Source organism: Trifolium pratense, linkage group LG2, assembly GCF_020283565.1.
Source record: "Trifolium pratense cultivar HEN17-A07 linkage group LG2, ARS_RC_1.1, whole genome shotgun sequence".
Classification (NCBI taxonomy): Eukaryota; Viridiplantae; Streptophyta; class Magnoliopsida; order Fabales; family Fabaceae; genus Trifolium; species Trifolium pratense.
In genome coordinates, this window is record NC_060060.1 from 6,563,650 (window position 1) to 6,579,733 (window position 16,084).

At 36.1% G+C, this 16,084-nt stretch overlaps 1 protein-coding gene and 1 pseudogene across 1 annotated transcript; one reads left to right on the forward strand and one right to left on the reverse strand.

Moving 5' to 3' along the window:
* Positions 1-382: 382 nt before the first annotated feature.
* LOC123906650 (altered inheritance of mitochondria protein 32-like) lies at positions 383-3,563 on the reverse strand. The gene is made up of 5 exons (XM_045956605.1): positions 3,187-3,563; positions 2,985-3,070; positions 2,157-2,462; positions 1,929-2,012; positions 383-1,834 (listed from the first exon to the last, which is right to left on the reverse strand). The coding sequence occupies exons 1-5, from the start codon at positions 3,406-3,408 to the stop codon at positions 1,735-1,737; spliced, it is 798 nt and encodes a 265-aa protein (XP_045812561.1). The 5' UTR covers positions 3,409-3,563; the 3' UTR covers positions 383-1,734.
* Positions 3,564-4,288: 725 nt separating this feature from the next.
* Positions 4,289-5,668, forward strand: LOC123904060 (annotated as a pseudogene).
* Positions 5,669-16,084: the final 10,416 nt, after the last annotated feature.

Genomic DNA, 16,084 nt, shown 5'->3' on the forward strand with positions numbered 1-16,084 from the left:
CACTTCCATCGTCCATCGTTGGTTGCTTTCTAATAATAAATCAACGGTCATTATTTGTGAAAATAAGTGAAACCGATGACGTGTATGTATGATAAAATCTAATCGTAATAATAATAACTAGTGTGTTTTCACCCGTGCGATGCACGTTTTTTTTTTTAATTTCTTTTTTAAAAAAAAACAGAATTATTATTTTTCTATGAAAAATATTTTTTTTATTTAAAATATGAACGGACCGATTTGAATGATAAGCTTCAATTGAAATAGATTAAATAATACATACTAAAGAATTGTCTCAATCAATTATTCAAAACAAATAAATTGTATTGAAAAATAGTTGGTTGGTTTAAGTAATTTTTTCTGTCAAATAGTTTAGTCGCTAGAAATTCTATCTTTATGGTGGATAAGTGGGAAGACCGAAGTTCGAACTCCAATCCCTACATACATAATGCAATGTCCTGCTAACTCAGCTAAACTCACAAGATCATTCATATAAATTCTATTACACGAATTAAATAATGTATATTTAAATACAATTCATAATTTGATACTCTTAAAAAAATACAAAAATCAACACTACTACATAAAATCATTGTATATGGATTATTCACATATAGGAAAATAATAACACAACGGTAGAGAACTTTTGTTTTTTAATAATAATGATAGAGAAGAACTTACAAATAAAATAAAAAAAAAACTTGAAAAATATTGTTTTTTTTAAGCATCGAAAAATATTGCTTGTAAATAAAGACCATATTAACTTAACAATATTTAAACAAAACCAAGAAATTAGGCTTCATTTCCTCCATTTGTGTATTTTTTTTATATATTTATCAATAACAAATATTTGTCCAGTATTTTAAAGATAAATTAAATACATTTTTATTTCTCCAACCAGTTTTTTTAACACATTCCCATCCATTTTTTAAAAATTAATTTTTGTTTATTATTTACCTTTAGCCAAATATTAGTGCAAGCATAAAAATTTAAAAGATGTTTTCTCTCCCGACCACCCGTGATTCTTTTAAACCCCCAACGTTCCAATTTTGTCCTCGCAGAAAAATTCGGTTCGTAGAAACCGAATTTTTTCTAGTGCAAATTCAAAGTAAATTTCGGTCTTTAGAAACCGAAGTTTGTTTTCAAGGCAAAAAAAAGCTTCGATTTCTATAGCTAAGCCTCTGTACTTGTTGACATTTTCATAGCTAAGCTCAATACGTTTAGGCCTTAGAACATTTTTCTCTAGAATTTCTTCTAGTTGACCATCAACTCTATGTAGTTTATCTAGATGATCATCATCTTTATACAATATATCAGAAAATTTTCTCAAACGCCAAATGTCTGCATTCAGTTTTTCTATGACTTCCTTAGCTTCAACAAGATCAGAGGTCAGATGATTTACCTTTTTTCTGGAGCCCATCCATCTTTGACATATTTTCATATCTTTCTGCCTTCATTTGATTGATGGTCACCTATTGTTTCTCAATAACTCTGCATATTTCTTCACTTTTGAGGCAGAGTTCTCTATAGGACACAACAAGTTCTTCGTAGGAGACCTCTTCATCACAAGATTTTGTATCAGATTCATACTTTCCTGTAAAGGCCATCACCCGTTTTGCTTTCTTGTCATCACATTCTCTTTCAGAATCTTTATTAGAATAAGTGGGTGACATTCCCCCGTTTTGAATTTTTAAAAACGTAGGACACTCAGCCCTTACTTAACCATTCCCCCCTTACTTAACCATTGTTGCTAAGATTGTTACTACTTTCTACTCCCTTAGCCCTCTTCTGGTCATTTTCTCCCTTAAGTTCAGCAACAGGTGGCCCCATTTGGCCTCTGAAACAATTTCATAAAGCAAAATTTAATCTCCCTTTCTTTTAAGCAAAATTTGATTAAAGGATAAAAAAATTAAAAATAAGTGGTAAGGTACCTCCATAGTTTGTGTATGATCTCTCCCTTGGCAATGTGTTGATCCAGCAAGGCAGGCACATCATTAGGAGTAACATAACCATACCTGTAATTAACTATATATTAGGTGCTACAATTTAACTATCGGATCATAACGTCATTGTATTGATTAACTGAACGAGACATCAGATCAAAACCATGTTCCTTAATTCTAATATGATCAATAATACAAGTGTGAGTGAGAGCTTACCAGTGACCCATAATTTTTCCATCTGGTCTAGGACTAAATGTGATTAAATTGCCAGCATACTTATGGCCACCAATATGAGAACATGCCATAACAAATATCTTGTTCTTCAATCCCTTGAGCTGAATTTCTTCATTGAGCTTGTCAATGAGAATAGGCCCACAAACACCACACCGTACATCGCGCTTTCCATGAGCACACACAAAAATATATGAACCGGTCATCGCATCCTGCACTCCGCCACCCCATGATTTACAACCCACCATAACATCTTCGAAAAAGCTATCAACATCTGATTCCTTCAAACCCCTTTCAGTATGAAGTTAAAAAAAAAGTTGAAATCTTTAATCAAAATAAAAAAGAATGATCTTTTATAATCTTAATTCAGTTGATCAGTTTATTATTTAATTAGTTTTTTCAGTTAGCAAAGTTAGTTACATTCAGTGACTCAACATTGAAAAAATTGCACCAAGAAAAAGATAACCTATGGGAGTACATACATGTCCTTAACCTCTTACTACTTTTTTTAAGAACTAATAAGGGTCTATTTTAATTGACTTATTTGAGCTTATCTATGAGATAAGCTTTTATCAAACGTTTGGGAGAATTTACAAAAAAAACTTATGAATCTATGACATGTTCATTAGCTATATTCAACTTATTTCTATAAGTTCTCAAATAGGATACAAAAACAGCTTATAGAAAAACAATTTGACTTTACTTTATCTTATTTTACAGAAATAGCTTTATTCATATGAGTTTATTTGATGAGTGCTTATACTCTAAGCTGCAAATTAAGCTGAACCATGGTTTAATTTGGTAATAACATACCTGTATTTGATCATGTCAGGGAAAATCAAGACATCGCCATCGAAGAAATCATCCTCCTCACGCGCCTCACAAACAGTAATCTTGGTCTACAAACAATCAAACCAAACCAAACCAAACCAATCAAATCGTAAAATCTAAAATTATAACACCAAAATTAGATACTAATTAAGCAACTGAAGTAATGAATTAGTAATTAAATTACCTTAACAACTATGTCATTTTTGCGAGCTTTAAAAGCAGTAGCAATGCATTTAGGGAGAGGATCATCTTTAGAGGCTTCAACACGCGGATGCCATGTTTTGTGATTCTTGTAACAGAGAAAGACATGGCGATCATAGGATTCAACTGTTCCAGCAAGGTTTTGTTTGTACATCTCAGGACGGGAGAAACCGTGTTTGGCGTCGTTGACTGAGGTGGAAGACATAGTTAGTAGTGGCGTGAAGGAGAAGAAAGTGAGAGTTGAAATTGAAATGAGAGATTGATCTAATACACTTAACAGGATTAGTATTTATATATTATGATGATTAATTATGGCATAATAGTAACTACTTTTCATTCAGGTTGAACACAAAGTCATATATGTTGAATTAGTCACATATTGGTACGTAATCAAGAAAAACAACTAACTTTCAAAGGTCTTACAATCTACTAGACGGTCAACATTATTATAAGCTTTAGTTAGATAGTTTTTTTAAAAGAAGAATAATAATATAGTAATTAGTTATTAACATTGTTTTTATCTGTTTGGTGCTGAGGCCCTTTTAGTGTGGACCGAATAATATGAATGTTTTTGGTTTTTCTTTATGTACTAACACATATATATATGGCATTATATAAAAAGTTATACATAATAACTTTAAAATTCTTTTATAGAACTTTTCAAAACTAACTAACCTGAATTTGCTAACACTAAAATTTGACACTAACAGCTTCTGTTAATTAGTTTTGTAATGTTTTGTTGTATCTTCAAATTAGCCCCTTCTTACTAATGTTAGAAATAATATAAAACCATTGATATAGCTCTGATACCATATCAGAGCTATAAGAGCCCACTTGGGCTTGAAGCGTGGATAATGCATAGGTCCATCTACCATATGCTTAAATTCCACTTTTTAATTAGAAAGTGAGGGGAGCGGGGATCGAACTCTAGACCACTTAGTCATAGAGGCTCTGATACCATATCAAATAACCGATTATCCCAAAACCTTAAGGTGTTAGGATAGAGCTATATCAATGGTTTTATATTATTTCTAACAACTAACAGTAACACTAATAAACCGTTTAGAATAACATGCACACATGACATGAATTATGAAGATCGATTATCCAGTCTGCCAAAAATAATTCTCCATTGCATTTTGTCAAGGTTGCCAAAGAAAGATGCTGCTAAGACAAGTGTTTTGTCCAAGGCTTGGTTAGACACATGGTATACTTTTCCTATTTTGTCTTTCTGTACTAGTAAATTCATGGAAAAGTCTCCCACACAACCAATGGAAAATAGTGAAAGGATGAGAAAGATGTTAGGATTTTGTGATTATGTGAAAAGGAATATCCAAAGGTTTCGTGACCAAAGCTTGACTATCAAAGAATTTAAGGTCAAGGTGGATTGTTTTGGACTTGACCACATTTCAAATGATGTTGATATTTGGTTGAAATTGGCTTGTGAATGTGGTGTTGAGATAATAGAGTATTCCCAAGATGTATTATCGGTAGGTCAGGAGTTCCAATACCATGTCTTGCCAATGTGGTGTTAGAGAGGTATATCAAGATTGATCCAACATTCATGAATCATTCCATCAAGTTTTTCTCATTGAGGGTATTATCATTGTGGTTTGTACTTTACATGCAATAAACAACCTCATTTCTTTTTGTCCACTGATACAGTCTATAACTTTGAGATATTGTTTTGTGTTAGTTAGGCTCTGATGATGGCACAAAGGAGCAATTGAAGTCTTTGACAACCGGCGGTCTACAAAAGCTCAAGAGTGTTGAAGCTATAGGAATACAAGATGTTTCTATTGATGCTCCGAGAGAGTCTTGAGAATTTATGTTATTGGCCTTGTGTATCTGACACAACAGTTAAGATTGATTTTGATAGGTGCATAAATTTGAAAGAGTTATACACAAGGGGGACGGTGACAAACAAGTGGTTTCTTGAACAGTTTCCAAAATTCCTTTTTCTTGAGAGTTTGAAGTTATACTTTTGCAATATGCCTGAGAAGATTGATATTTCAAGTGTTCGACTTAAGGAGTTGGAGTTAATATTTTGCTCTAACTTGAAGGATGTTAATATTGATGCATGCTCCGAATCTATTATCATGTAAATATAGAGATAGTATATGTGCTTCAGGACCTACTATATATCTCTTTTTTGAGAATATATTTCTAGTCAACTTGAAGTTAATGTTTGGATATTTGTTTTGGGTCTTTGCAACTTGAGGGAATTCGTGCATAACATCAAACCTAACAATGTTTTAACATCGCTATATATATCCATCGATGGTGTGTTAAATGAGGTGAGTCTAAATTACATATCTATTTGATTCGTTAATTCTGTCTGGATATATATACTTATTGATTTTTCACTATATTTGCCTTTGATTATGTAGGATGCATTGGACCCAGTTGCCTTGCAGGTTTCATCCCCTCCACCAAGTATCAAACACTTGACCATAAACAATTAATATTCCTGATGATAATAAATATTTTTTCTCGTTTGTTGTAAACATCTTACTTTCATGTTGCTGCCTTGCAACTATTTCTTTGAATGTCTCTTCGTGCAGCAAAGAATTCATTGAGGTGTGTCATTGTCTCCCACATTCTTGACCTTAAATTTCAATTTTTGCTACAAGTGGTGAAATTCTTGCATAACATATTGTGATTGTCCTATACTATATGACATAAGAGAAAAAAAACAAACATGTCTTGTCATGTTTTCCTTAAAATAATGTGATTGTCCTTAAAAACACATTGTGAAAGAACGGATGCTGTTTGATTTCGGTAGCTCCACGTCTATAGGCAAGTCAGTGTTGAGGCTCTTTCACAAGTAAACCTCTGATCAAATCCCTCGCAACAAAGCTGACAGTAGGAGATTCTGGAAACCTTAAAGGCTGTCCAACAACATTAAACAGGGTTGCTCGGTTCACTGAACCTTTGAATGGTGTTCAACCAAACAAGAGTTCGTATAAGAATATCCCGAACGTCCACACCAATCCACAGCATTGCCATGTCCTTTCGCCTTCAATAATTTCAGTTGCCAAGTACTCGCGTGTGCCTACAAAGGACAACGATCGCGCACTTGTTGGTTCGGCGATTAGCAATGCATGAGGTTTGGACTTCTAAAAGGCTGTTTATATAGTAAGAAAAGTCAGGAAAATGAAATGAAAGAACATAGAATTACTTGTAATTCAAAAGCTTACGTAATTGCTAAGTTACTAAGTCTTCCATCCTCTCCTTTACAGTCGAGAACTACGTACCTCTAAGATGGAAATAAATAAAACAAAAGTCTGACCTAGGGATTTGGGAGGAGAAGCCTGAGCACCCCAAACTGTTGAGAGAAGTGTCAGACCTTGACCTTCAAGATGATTTCCAGGAATGTCACCGGATAGATGATTCTCCGAGACATCTAGCTTATTCCATTAAAATGAGAAAAACAATACTTTATTCACCATGAGAAGAACAGATACCACGCTAACTATCACCACCATCAAGATGATTTCCAGGAATGTCACCGGATAGATGATTCTCCGAGACATCTAGCTTATTCCAATTGGTTATTTTACCAATCAGATGATTTCCAGTTAAGAATAAGGCTTTAAGATTAGAGCAACTTGTCAATGAGAATGAGTATCTGCAAAATCTTGACAACCGGTCAAGTTCCTGTGGCATTTTTCCAAAGAAACTATTGTTTGCAAGGTTGAGGTTTCTCAAAAAAGAGAGATTGCCAACATGGGGAGAGATTGAATCAATACAACTCTGTAACTCTTTGATGCTTGGGACTACATGTAATTCCGTCTCAGTTACAGTAGTGAATTGAACTATTCCAAGAGGCCAATATTCCATATGGATCATTAAATATCGATTCTCTGAATTTGATCAACGCCAAGTTATCCGTCTCGTTTCCTAATGAAGAGGTAATTGTGTTTTGGATGAGGAGTTTGAAAGCAAATAGAAGAGATAACAAAAATGAAAATGTTGGAAACATGACAGGAAAAGGTTTTGAGGAATAGGGGACTGTTTTAGTTTGTGTAATTTGAATATGTTGTGTAGTTATATGTACTGTTACGATAGTTCAGTTGGAAGATTCTTCCATCTTTCATTGATTTTGATTTTTAAATACAGGAGGTGTGTTTTATGCTATCTTAAATTTAGATTATTTAAGTTTCTGTAAAAATGCTGGCTCTCCTTATATAGGCTGAAGTAGTAATGAGTTATATAGCACCTGCACTTTGGATTGATAATTGGTTTCCAACACCGATACGACAGTTATAAATGTGTCTACAAATGGAGGCAATGTTGCATCCTCTAGTCATTAGATTATTATCAGTTGGAACTTTGTTATGCATCAACCTCCATACCAAGAGGGATTTAGATGGAGTAATTGCTCTATTCCAGATAAGATTTGCCCAGTGTAAGTTCTGACCTGCTGTACAATGAAAATGATAAGCGTCTTTAAAGGATAAGGTGCCTGCACTTGAATATTTCCACATGAGCTTATCCCTCTTAGGCACCATAGATATTGTTGTCTTTTGTGCCAAGCAACTGTGACCATCTTTCTCTTGTTAATGTCTCCACTCCATATAAAGTTCCTCAGACATTGTTCAATCTCTTTAATTAAAGACACAGGCCAGTCGGAGACAGATATACTTTGCATGAGCATTCCTTGAATTACACTCTTTACCAACTTTGATTGCAAATTGTTCGATCTAACCTCTTTTCTGTATGCTGATTTCCTCGTCTACCATTATTCTAAGTGAAGTTTGCTCCTCTCGTTGGAATATGTATCAGATTGTTATTGTCAGTCCAGTTTTGAAAATCTTCTCTATGCTCATTAGATCCCAAAATGGTGTTGAAGTCACCAACTAAACACCAAGGCAACTAGTAATGTAATTTGTTGAAGCATAAACTGCAGTGATTCCAAAAACTTTATAACGATCTTCAATTAAAAAGGAGACAAATTGTTCATCTATAGCAATGACATTTGGATTGATGTGCACTGAACATAAGCACCAGATATTAGGAATATGGTTGTCTCTATTATTGACTGAAATAAGCTTGAGGACTTGAGGTTCAATCTATTAACCCAAGATTGATGAAATTTTGCAACTTCTAGAGATTGGTTTTGACTAACAGGATAGGTGTTTATGCTAACCTTTGCATGTGCATTATCATTTGCAATTTCCATATAAGGTGATTGGATAATTTGATCTAAGTTGTTGCCACCATTATAATGTGCGTTAATATTATCCAACTGGTATTTTTTGTATAATCCATAACTGTTTTGGTTTGTTAGTTAGAGCCTTAACCGTGCAGGCAGTTAGATTGGCTTTGTGACAGTTACTTCTGTTACAAGTCATTGCTATAAATAAATGTTGTAAAGTGCTTATAACTAATGAAAATAGATTGCAACAAAACTTTCCATCTATCATCTTCTTTCTCTCAGATTTTCTACGTCTTGTGTGTTTGTGTGTGTGCAAGAAACTGTGTAATAGGCTCAATCCGCGCCTATTGCAGAAACGGAGTGTTAGGCTCACGCTGCGCCTACAAATGTTACCATTGTTAATGGGGCTTGAAGATTCATCAATAATCAAAACTGGTTCATTAGGCCTGGCAGTCCTGCTGTCCTTAATTTGAACAAAAGTTTGTTGTGGTTCCTGCCTAGTTTTCCTCTTGGTTTGGTGATGTTCAGCTACAACCTGGTCAGGGGCTTTAATTCGTCTACAATTTTCAATATTGTGACCAATACATTGACAATGGTTACAAACATATGGCATGTTCTCATAGTCCACTTCAATAAAGAAAGCAATGGATTACTAACCCAAAGGATTGCTTAAGGTATTAGAGTTTCAGGAGGCTTAATCTAGGAATTGTGGTGATAGCTATATATTATAGTGGAGGAAGTGCAGAACTGTAGTTTGATTAATTCAATTTGTTTTGGAAGGGATAGGGAGCTATGACTGTGAAATTTGCAGCTAGGGTGCTGTTTTTGTGATGTCTAGACTCTCGGAGTGTCTGCATTTTTTGATTTGGCAGCATGTCGTTTTGCATTTGCTATGTGTGTAGTTGATGTCCTCTGTTAATTTGCAACTGAATTTTAAGCTTTTGAATTTGATGGAAGCTTAGCAGAAATTGAGAATTTTTTTGAATTTGCAATCAGTGGCTCAGATGAAAACCATTTGATTAGCTATGCTCCATTATTGAATCTGCTTCTAGTTGGAACTTCACCAGTAGATAGGCGTTCACATTTTCTCCCTACATGGTGCGGTATGTTCAAATTTTATAAACTGTGTATTCTAAGTTCTAACGCATACTTGTACACAATGAAAGTTTACATCTTCAATTCACTTCACTATTTCTGCGTATAGTTTGTTTTCTGATTTTGTGAATTCATTTTATCATCTTTTTTCAGGTTCCACTACTTGCTGCTGCACTAATGCCAATATGCGATGCTTTTGGATCATGTGTTCCTATCATGCAGTGTTCTCTAATGCATTTGTTCTCCTTCTGAGTTTGGTTTGGCTCGGGACGAACCATTGTCACGGTTCGGTTCAGTTTTCTACTCCAAGAACGGGGGAAACAGGGAAGGGTCGCCAAGAACGACCTTGCTGAGCTATTATAATGGTGGCTAGGAATGCACAAACCTTGCAAACTATCATGACGTATTTGATATTCTGTTGATCTGTGGAAACTTGTATTCTGCATAATAGATTACTTTCTTTCATATTTGATGTTGCAGTTACATAATACATGTACCTGTAATTAAGCATTTTATATCTGGTGTAGAAGAAAATGGAAAATACATTGGATTTTGCTCCCTGGGTTTGTCATGCCAGACTACTGAAAATGTGCACCTCAGAAACCATTTTGGTATGCAGCCTGCCATATGCGTAAACAAAATAAATCCACTTTCCAATGCTTACAAGGTTTTGAAAAAAAATGATATTATACTTAAATTTGATGGGGAGCATATAGCAAATGATGGTATGTTCTTTCATTTCATTTTCCTGAATTTTCTTACTTACTCTATAAACATCCTTTTAGAAGTCCAAACCTCATGCGTTGCTATGTTATTTAACATGGGAAGGTTTTAGCTGCATAAACGACCAAATAACATTGTTGAGTACTTGCGAGCGAGAGCTTATGGAAACAACTTATGACATGCCCATAACCTATTTTTAGCTTATTTCCATAAGCTCTCCAAGATAGCTTATGAAAGCATACAATTTATATGAGAACAATTTCACTTTATGTTATCTTTTATTATAGAAATAACTTATACATAAGCACTTATATGATAATCACTTAACCAAACAGGGTATAAGTATACTGCCATTTCTTTGATCTACATTTTCCTGGTTTGCAGGTTTTATGTGGCTGAAGCTCTCCTTGCTTTGGCGTACTTGCACATGCTTGGGAAAATCTATAGAGAGTTAGAGACCTTATACTTGAGAATGTGTTGGTGAGAGAAAACAGTCATATAATGCTTTCAGATTTTGATCTCTCTCTAAGGTGCACCGTCAGTCCAACTCTCGTGAAGTCTTCAAACCCCGAAACAAAAAGCTCGGATTACTGCATTCAATCTTTCTGCATTCAGCCAACATGTGCAATGCAACCAGACTGCATCCAACCTGCATGCTTTTTGTCGGGGTTCCTATCCGGAAAATCCAAGAAAGAGAGAAAATTCAAACAAAAGAATGACACACATCACCAAGTGACACCTCTCCCAGAACTAATCGCCAAGCCAACAAGTGCACGGTCGTTGTCCTTTGTAGGCACACATGAGTACTTGGTGCCTGAAATTATTAAATGCGAAGGACATGGCAGTGCTGTGGACAAGATTAGTGGACGTTTGGGATTCCAAAAGGAAACATGGGCCCTAAAGAGTAAAGTTTAACGTTTGGGATAAAAGAAACATGGGCCCTAAAGAGAAGTCATCGTCAACCTCGCAATTATAATGATTTGACAACAAGACAAATCATCAAACTTTTTCTTTTTGAGTTTGTATATTATAAGATAATACGATTAAGCGGCAAGAAGAGCCATCCTAAACTACCAACACAATTTGCAAATAATGCCTACATAATGATGAAGGTTGTTTAGTAGAATTTCAATACAAATATCAATAGTTTGATAAGCTGAATAATTTATATATTTTTAAAAATTAAATACAAAATAAAATAGATTCGATTCAAACCAACATCATAAATGACATTGTATCATCAAATTTTTGACATATTTATCATAATGATGTTACTAGGAAATCAAAAGTGATACTACTAGAATCATAATCCAAAACGAGAATATAATTCCGAACATTGCATCTGGTATCTGATGCAAGTTAACAATAGCGAACCATGTAAGTGGAATACAACATAAGATAAGAGTGATGAACGCGGCTATATATGAAATAAGGCTGACTTCTATACTTGATGTTATCCATGAAAGCATCAAAATGCCTAGGATCAAGGCATTGTTGTTGTCATAGAGTTGATGATGTCGTATAATACAAAATATTGCTATTTGAAAAAATGAAACAAGAACAACAAGTGAGAGTATCACCATAGTGTCATGTTCTGCCATGAACTTGCCCAAATATGATGACGATATATTCATTACAGCAATGATAGTCAACAACATAGAAAATATCGTTGTTATCAGAGCTACTTGCTCAAACCTCCAATCTTTGTTGTTCATCATGTTCCTATATATATTTTAATAATGAGATTAGATAAATTCATTAAATTCAAAGATATTAAAAGCCAAAAAGAAGAGTACGTAAATTAAAAGGATTGAACACGTTCAATTATTTGGAACAAAAAAGCAAGAAAAGAAAAGAATGAATAGTATGAGGGCAAAAATAAATAAAAATATATAGTACCTTGGATGCATGAGAGGACTTAGATATTTTTTCTATATATCGATCACAATCACTCAGATTTTCAATTCAAAGGCAGCAGAATGAACTAGAGTGGAGGAGTGTGTGTATTGTTGCAAATTTACCTTGAAAACGTGAAAAAACAACACTAGTTTGCTGTTTTCCGCCCCGGGCGGAAAAACCTGTGTTCCAGGCGGAAATTTGAAGCAGAATAAGGGGGGCTCTCTGTTTTGCCGCCCCAGGCGGAAATCTTGGTGTTTCAGGCGGAAATTTCCGCCCCAGGCGGAAAAAGCTGCGCCTCGGGCGGAAATCACTGCAGGGTATTTAAAGGGTCACGTTTTCTGTTTTTTGAGAGGAAGTTTTGAGGGTTTCTTTCACCAAAACGGCGGCTAGGGTTAAGAGGGTTACTCTTGGTTCATCTCTAGGTTTTGGGTGTTGATTCTTTCATCTTGTAATCACTTATCATTGAAATCTCTTGGTCACGGGAAGAGATTTGGGAAAAGGGTAGAATTAGGGTTGAAGTCTAATTCTTGCAACTCTTTTGTATTGAATCTCGTTGTAATCAAGCTTTTCATTGATAGTGGAACGGAGGGTGGCTCTCTCCCCCAGAGTAGGTCGGTTTTGACTGAACTGGGTAAACAATTGCTTCGTGTTCTTTACAGTTTTATTACTTATCTTTTGTTCGTGATTATTATTGCTATTTCCACGTTTTGATTGCTTATTCGATTTGCTCCACACATCAAGATTATTGGTGTGATTTATAAAGAATTCACAACAATTGGCGCCCACCGTGGGGCAAAGGATCAAACGAATTAAGTATCATGGGTTCTAAGTGGGAGATTGAGAAGTTCACCGGTAAAAATGACTTCGGTTTGTGGAAGGTGAAGGTACGGGCAATATTAACACAACAAAAGTGTGTTGAAGCATTGTTGGGCATATCGAATATGCCAAATACTCTCTCGAACGCAGAAAAGAGCGAGATGAATGATAAGGCTTTGAGTGTCATTATCTTGTGCCTCGCAGATAATGTGTTGAGGGAAGTAGCTAAAGAAAAAACTGCGGCGGCTATGTGGACCAAGCTGGATGCGTTGTATATGACGAAGTCTTTGGCACATAAGCAGTGTTTGAAAGAACGGTTATTTTTCTTTCGAATGGTGGAGAACAAGCCTGTGGTGGAGCAACTTTCAGAGTTCAACAAGATCATTGACGACTTGGCGAACATTGACGTGAATTTGGAAGACGAGGACAAGGCCTTTCATTTGTTGTGTGCTTTACCCAAATCACTTGAAAATCTCAAGGATGCGTTGCTTTATGGCAAAGAAGGTACTATCACATTGGATGAAGTTCAATCAGCTTTGAGGACCAAGGAGTTGACAAAGTTGAGAGACTTGAGGGTTGATGATAGTGCGGAAGGGTTAAATGTGATGAGGGATAGAAGTGAGAACGACGGTAGAGGAAAGGGGAAGAAATATGGGTCAAAGTCTAGGCCAAAAGGTGATAATGGTGGCAGGTTCAGATGCTTCTATTGTCAGGATCCGGGTCACTTCAAGAAGGACTGTCCTCAGAGAAGGGGCAGCGGTAGTTCGTCAGCTCATGTTGTCGTTGATGAGGAGGAAGGCTATGAGAGTGTGGGAGCACTCATAGTCACCAGTTGACACTCATAGCTTGCTGATCAGCCTGGAGAGGCGGTGAAATAATACTCAACATCAGCCTGGAGAGGCGGTGGTAATAATACTCAACATCAGCCTGGAGAGGCGGTGGTAATAATACTCAACATCAGCCTGGAGAGGCGGTGGTAATAATACTCAGGATTACGTTCGAAACAACAACTTTATTACTGTGAGAATGCGGATGTGCTAGTGTGGTGAAGTTGGGAATCAATGGAGTTGAAGTCATGGACTTTGGATGCTCCGATCACATGTGTTTTGAGGAAGGAGTACTTTGAAGCCCTAGAGCTAGTTGAAGGTGGAGTTTGTTCATCTTGGCGACAGGAAAGCTTATAAGGTTCAAGGTATGGTTGAATTTCTTTCACACAATGCGAGGTATTATTCTTGAGCTTTGTTACTAGTTGTGATTCTCATGGTGTGGATAAGTTGTGAAACTTCGGTTGGTTGTTAGTGACATCGGTTGGTTTTAGTTGTACTAGTGAAATGAAGTTTACTAGGTGGTGGAACTAAACCGGGAAGTGTTGGAGACTAACAATGACTTGATGTGTGTTTCGGAGTAGTTGAAAAGTTTTACGTTACAAGGTGGAAGACATGGTGGATATACCGGTTTAAGGCTTTGGTGGAGGAATCTCGGTTTGAGGTGGAGGTACACCAAAGTGGTATGGCTATGAAGACCTTGTGTGGAAGCAACGGTGATCAAGCTTGGTAACTTGCTAGACTGCTGGAGGTAGTTGGACACAAGGAGAGTTTGAGGTTGCAGCTTGTGAAACCACCTAAAAATTCCAAGGTTGGTTGGAGGCAAGCATATCTTCAAGAGTACGGAAAGCTACAATCCGGGGTTTGAAGAGGGTATGGTTTACATTGTGTATTGTCCTAAAAATCCAAGGGCAATTGGAGGCAAGCATTTTTCGGGAGTACGGAGAGGTAGACTCCGGGGGCCGAAGAGGGTATGGTGTAAACAAGTGGAGAGAGCAGCACGGTGGTTGATGGGAAGTTGGCATCACCATCGTTTTAAAGGCAAGGTGGAGATTGTTGCAAATTTGCCTTGAAAACGTGAAAAAACAACACTAGTTTGCTGTTTTCCGCCCCGGGCGGAAAAACCTGTGTTCCAGGCGGAAATTTGAAGCAGAATAAGGGGGGCTCTCTGTTTTGCCGCCCCAGGCGGAAATCTTGGTGTTTCAGGCGGAAATTTCCGCCCCAGGCGGAAAAAGCTGCGCCTCGGGCGGAAATCACTGCAGGGTATTTAAAGGGTCACGTTTTCTGTTTTTTGAGAGGAAGTTTTGAGGGTTTCTTTCACCAAAACGGCGGCTAGGGTTAAGAGGGTTACTCTTGGTTCATCTCTAGGTTTTGGGTGTTGATTCTTTCATCTTGTAATCACTTATCATTGAAATCTCTTGGTCACGGGAAGAGATTTGGGAAAAGGGTAGAATTAGGGTTGAAGTCTAATTCTTGCAACTCTTTTGTATTGAATCTCGTTGTAATCAAGCTTTTCATTGATAGTGGAACGGAGGGTGGCTCTCTCCCCCAGAGTAGGTCGGTTTTGACTGAACTGGGTAAACAATTGCTTCGTGTTCTTTACAGTTTTATTACTTATCTTTTGTTCGTGATTATTATTGCTATTTCCACGTTTTGATTGCTTATTCGATTTGCTCCACACATCAAGATTATTGGTGTGATTTATAAAGAATTCACAACAATGTGTATATTATATTATAGAAAGAGAGTGGAGACTTAAAATTATCTCAAATTTTGGAGAGTTTGTTATGTTGTGTACATATCAAATATAAGTGATCAAAAGAGTTTTTTTTCCTAGACATATTACCCATATTTTCTCTAGACTTAGTTATTTTAGTAACTTCTTTTTAATCACACCTTACTTGCACCTAATAATAGGATCGATCACTTTGTTTAGCATCGATCCTTATCTGAAAAACCAAGCTAAAAAGCAGGTGGCAATATTTTGACAAATAATATTATAAATAGTTTACGTATAAAACAATGTTTCTTATAGTCAAAGCTATGTGCTCCAAAGTTTCGAGTTGGTTGTTGGGTCACGAAAGACTGTCAGGAAGCGTTTATATATTGAATTTTTTTTTTCTACCCCAACAATTTTCAATCTACCCCAACCTATTGAATTGAAATGACAAATATGCCCTCATATATAAGATAACACTGTAAAGTGTATCAGTATGCTTTTTAAAGATGAGAGGCTATACAGACGAAATTCGACGAAACGCGTATAAAGCAGCTTTTGTGCTTCCCATTTGTGGCTCTTTGATTTTCAAATAAATTAGAAATTTTGCCTTCTACAGTCTTCACCGTTTCACCGAGATCTTTGA

Coding starts and splice junctions, on each gene's coding strand:
- LOC123906650 (XM_045956605.1), bottom strand. CDS start 3,408: ATGTCTTCCACCTCAGTCAACGACGCCAAACACGGTTTCTCCCGTCCT. Junction 3,071..3,186: donor AAAATGACATAGTTGTTAAG/GTAATTTAATTA, acceptor GATTGTTTGTAG/ACCAAGATTACTGTTTGTGA. Junction 2,463..2,984: donor CCTGACATGATCAAATACAG/GTATGTTATTAC, acceptor TCATACTGAAAG/GGGTTTGAAGGAATCAGATG.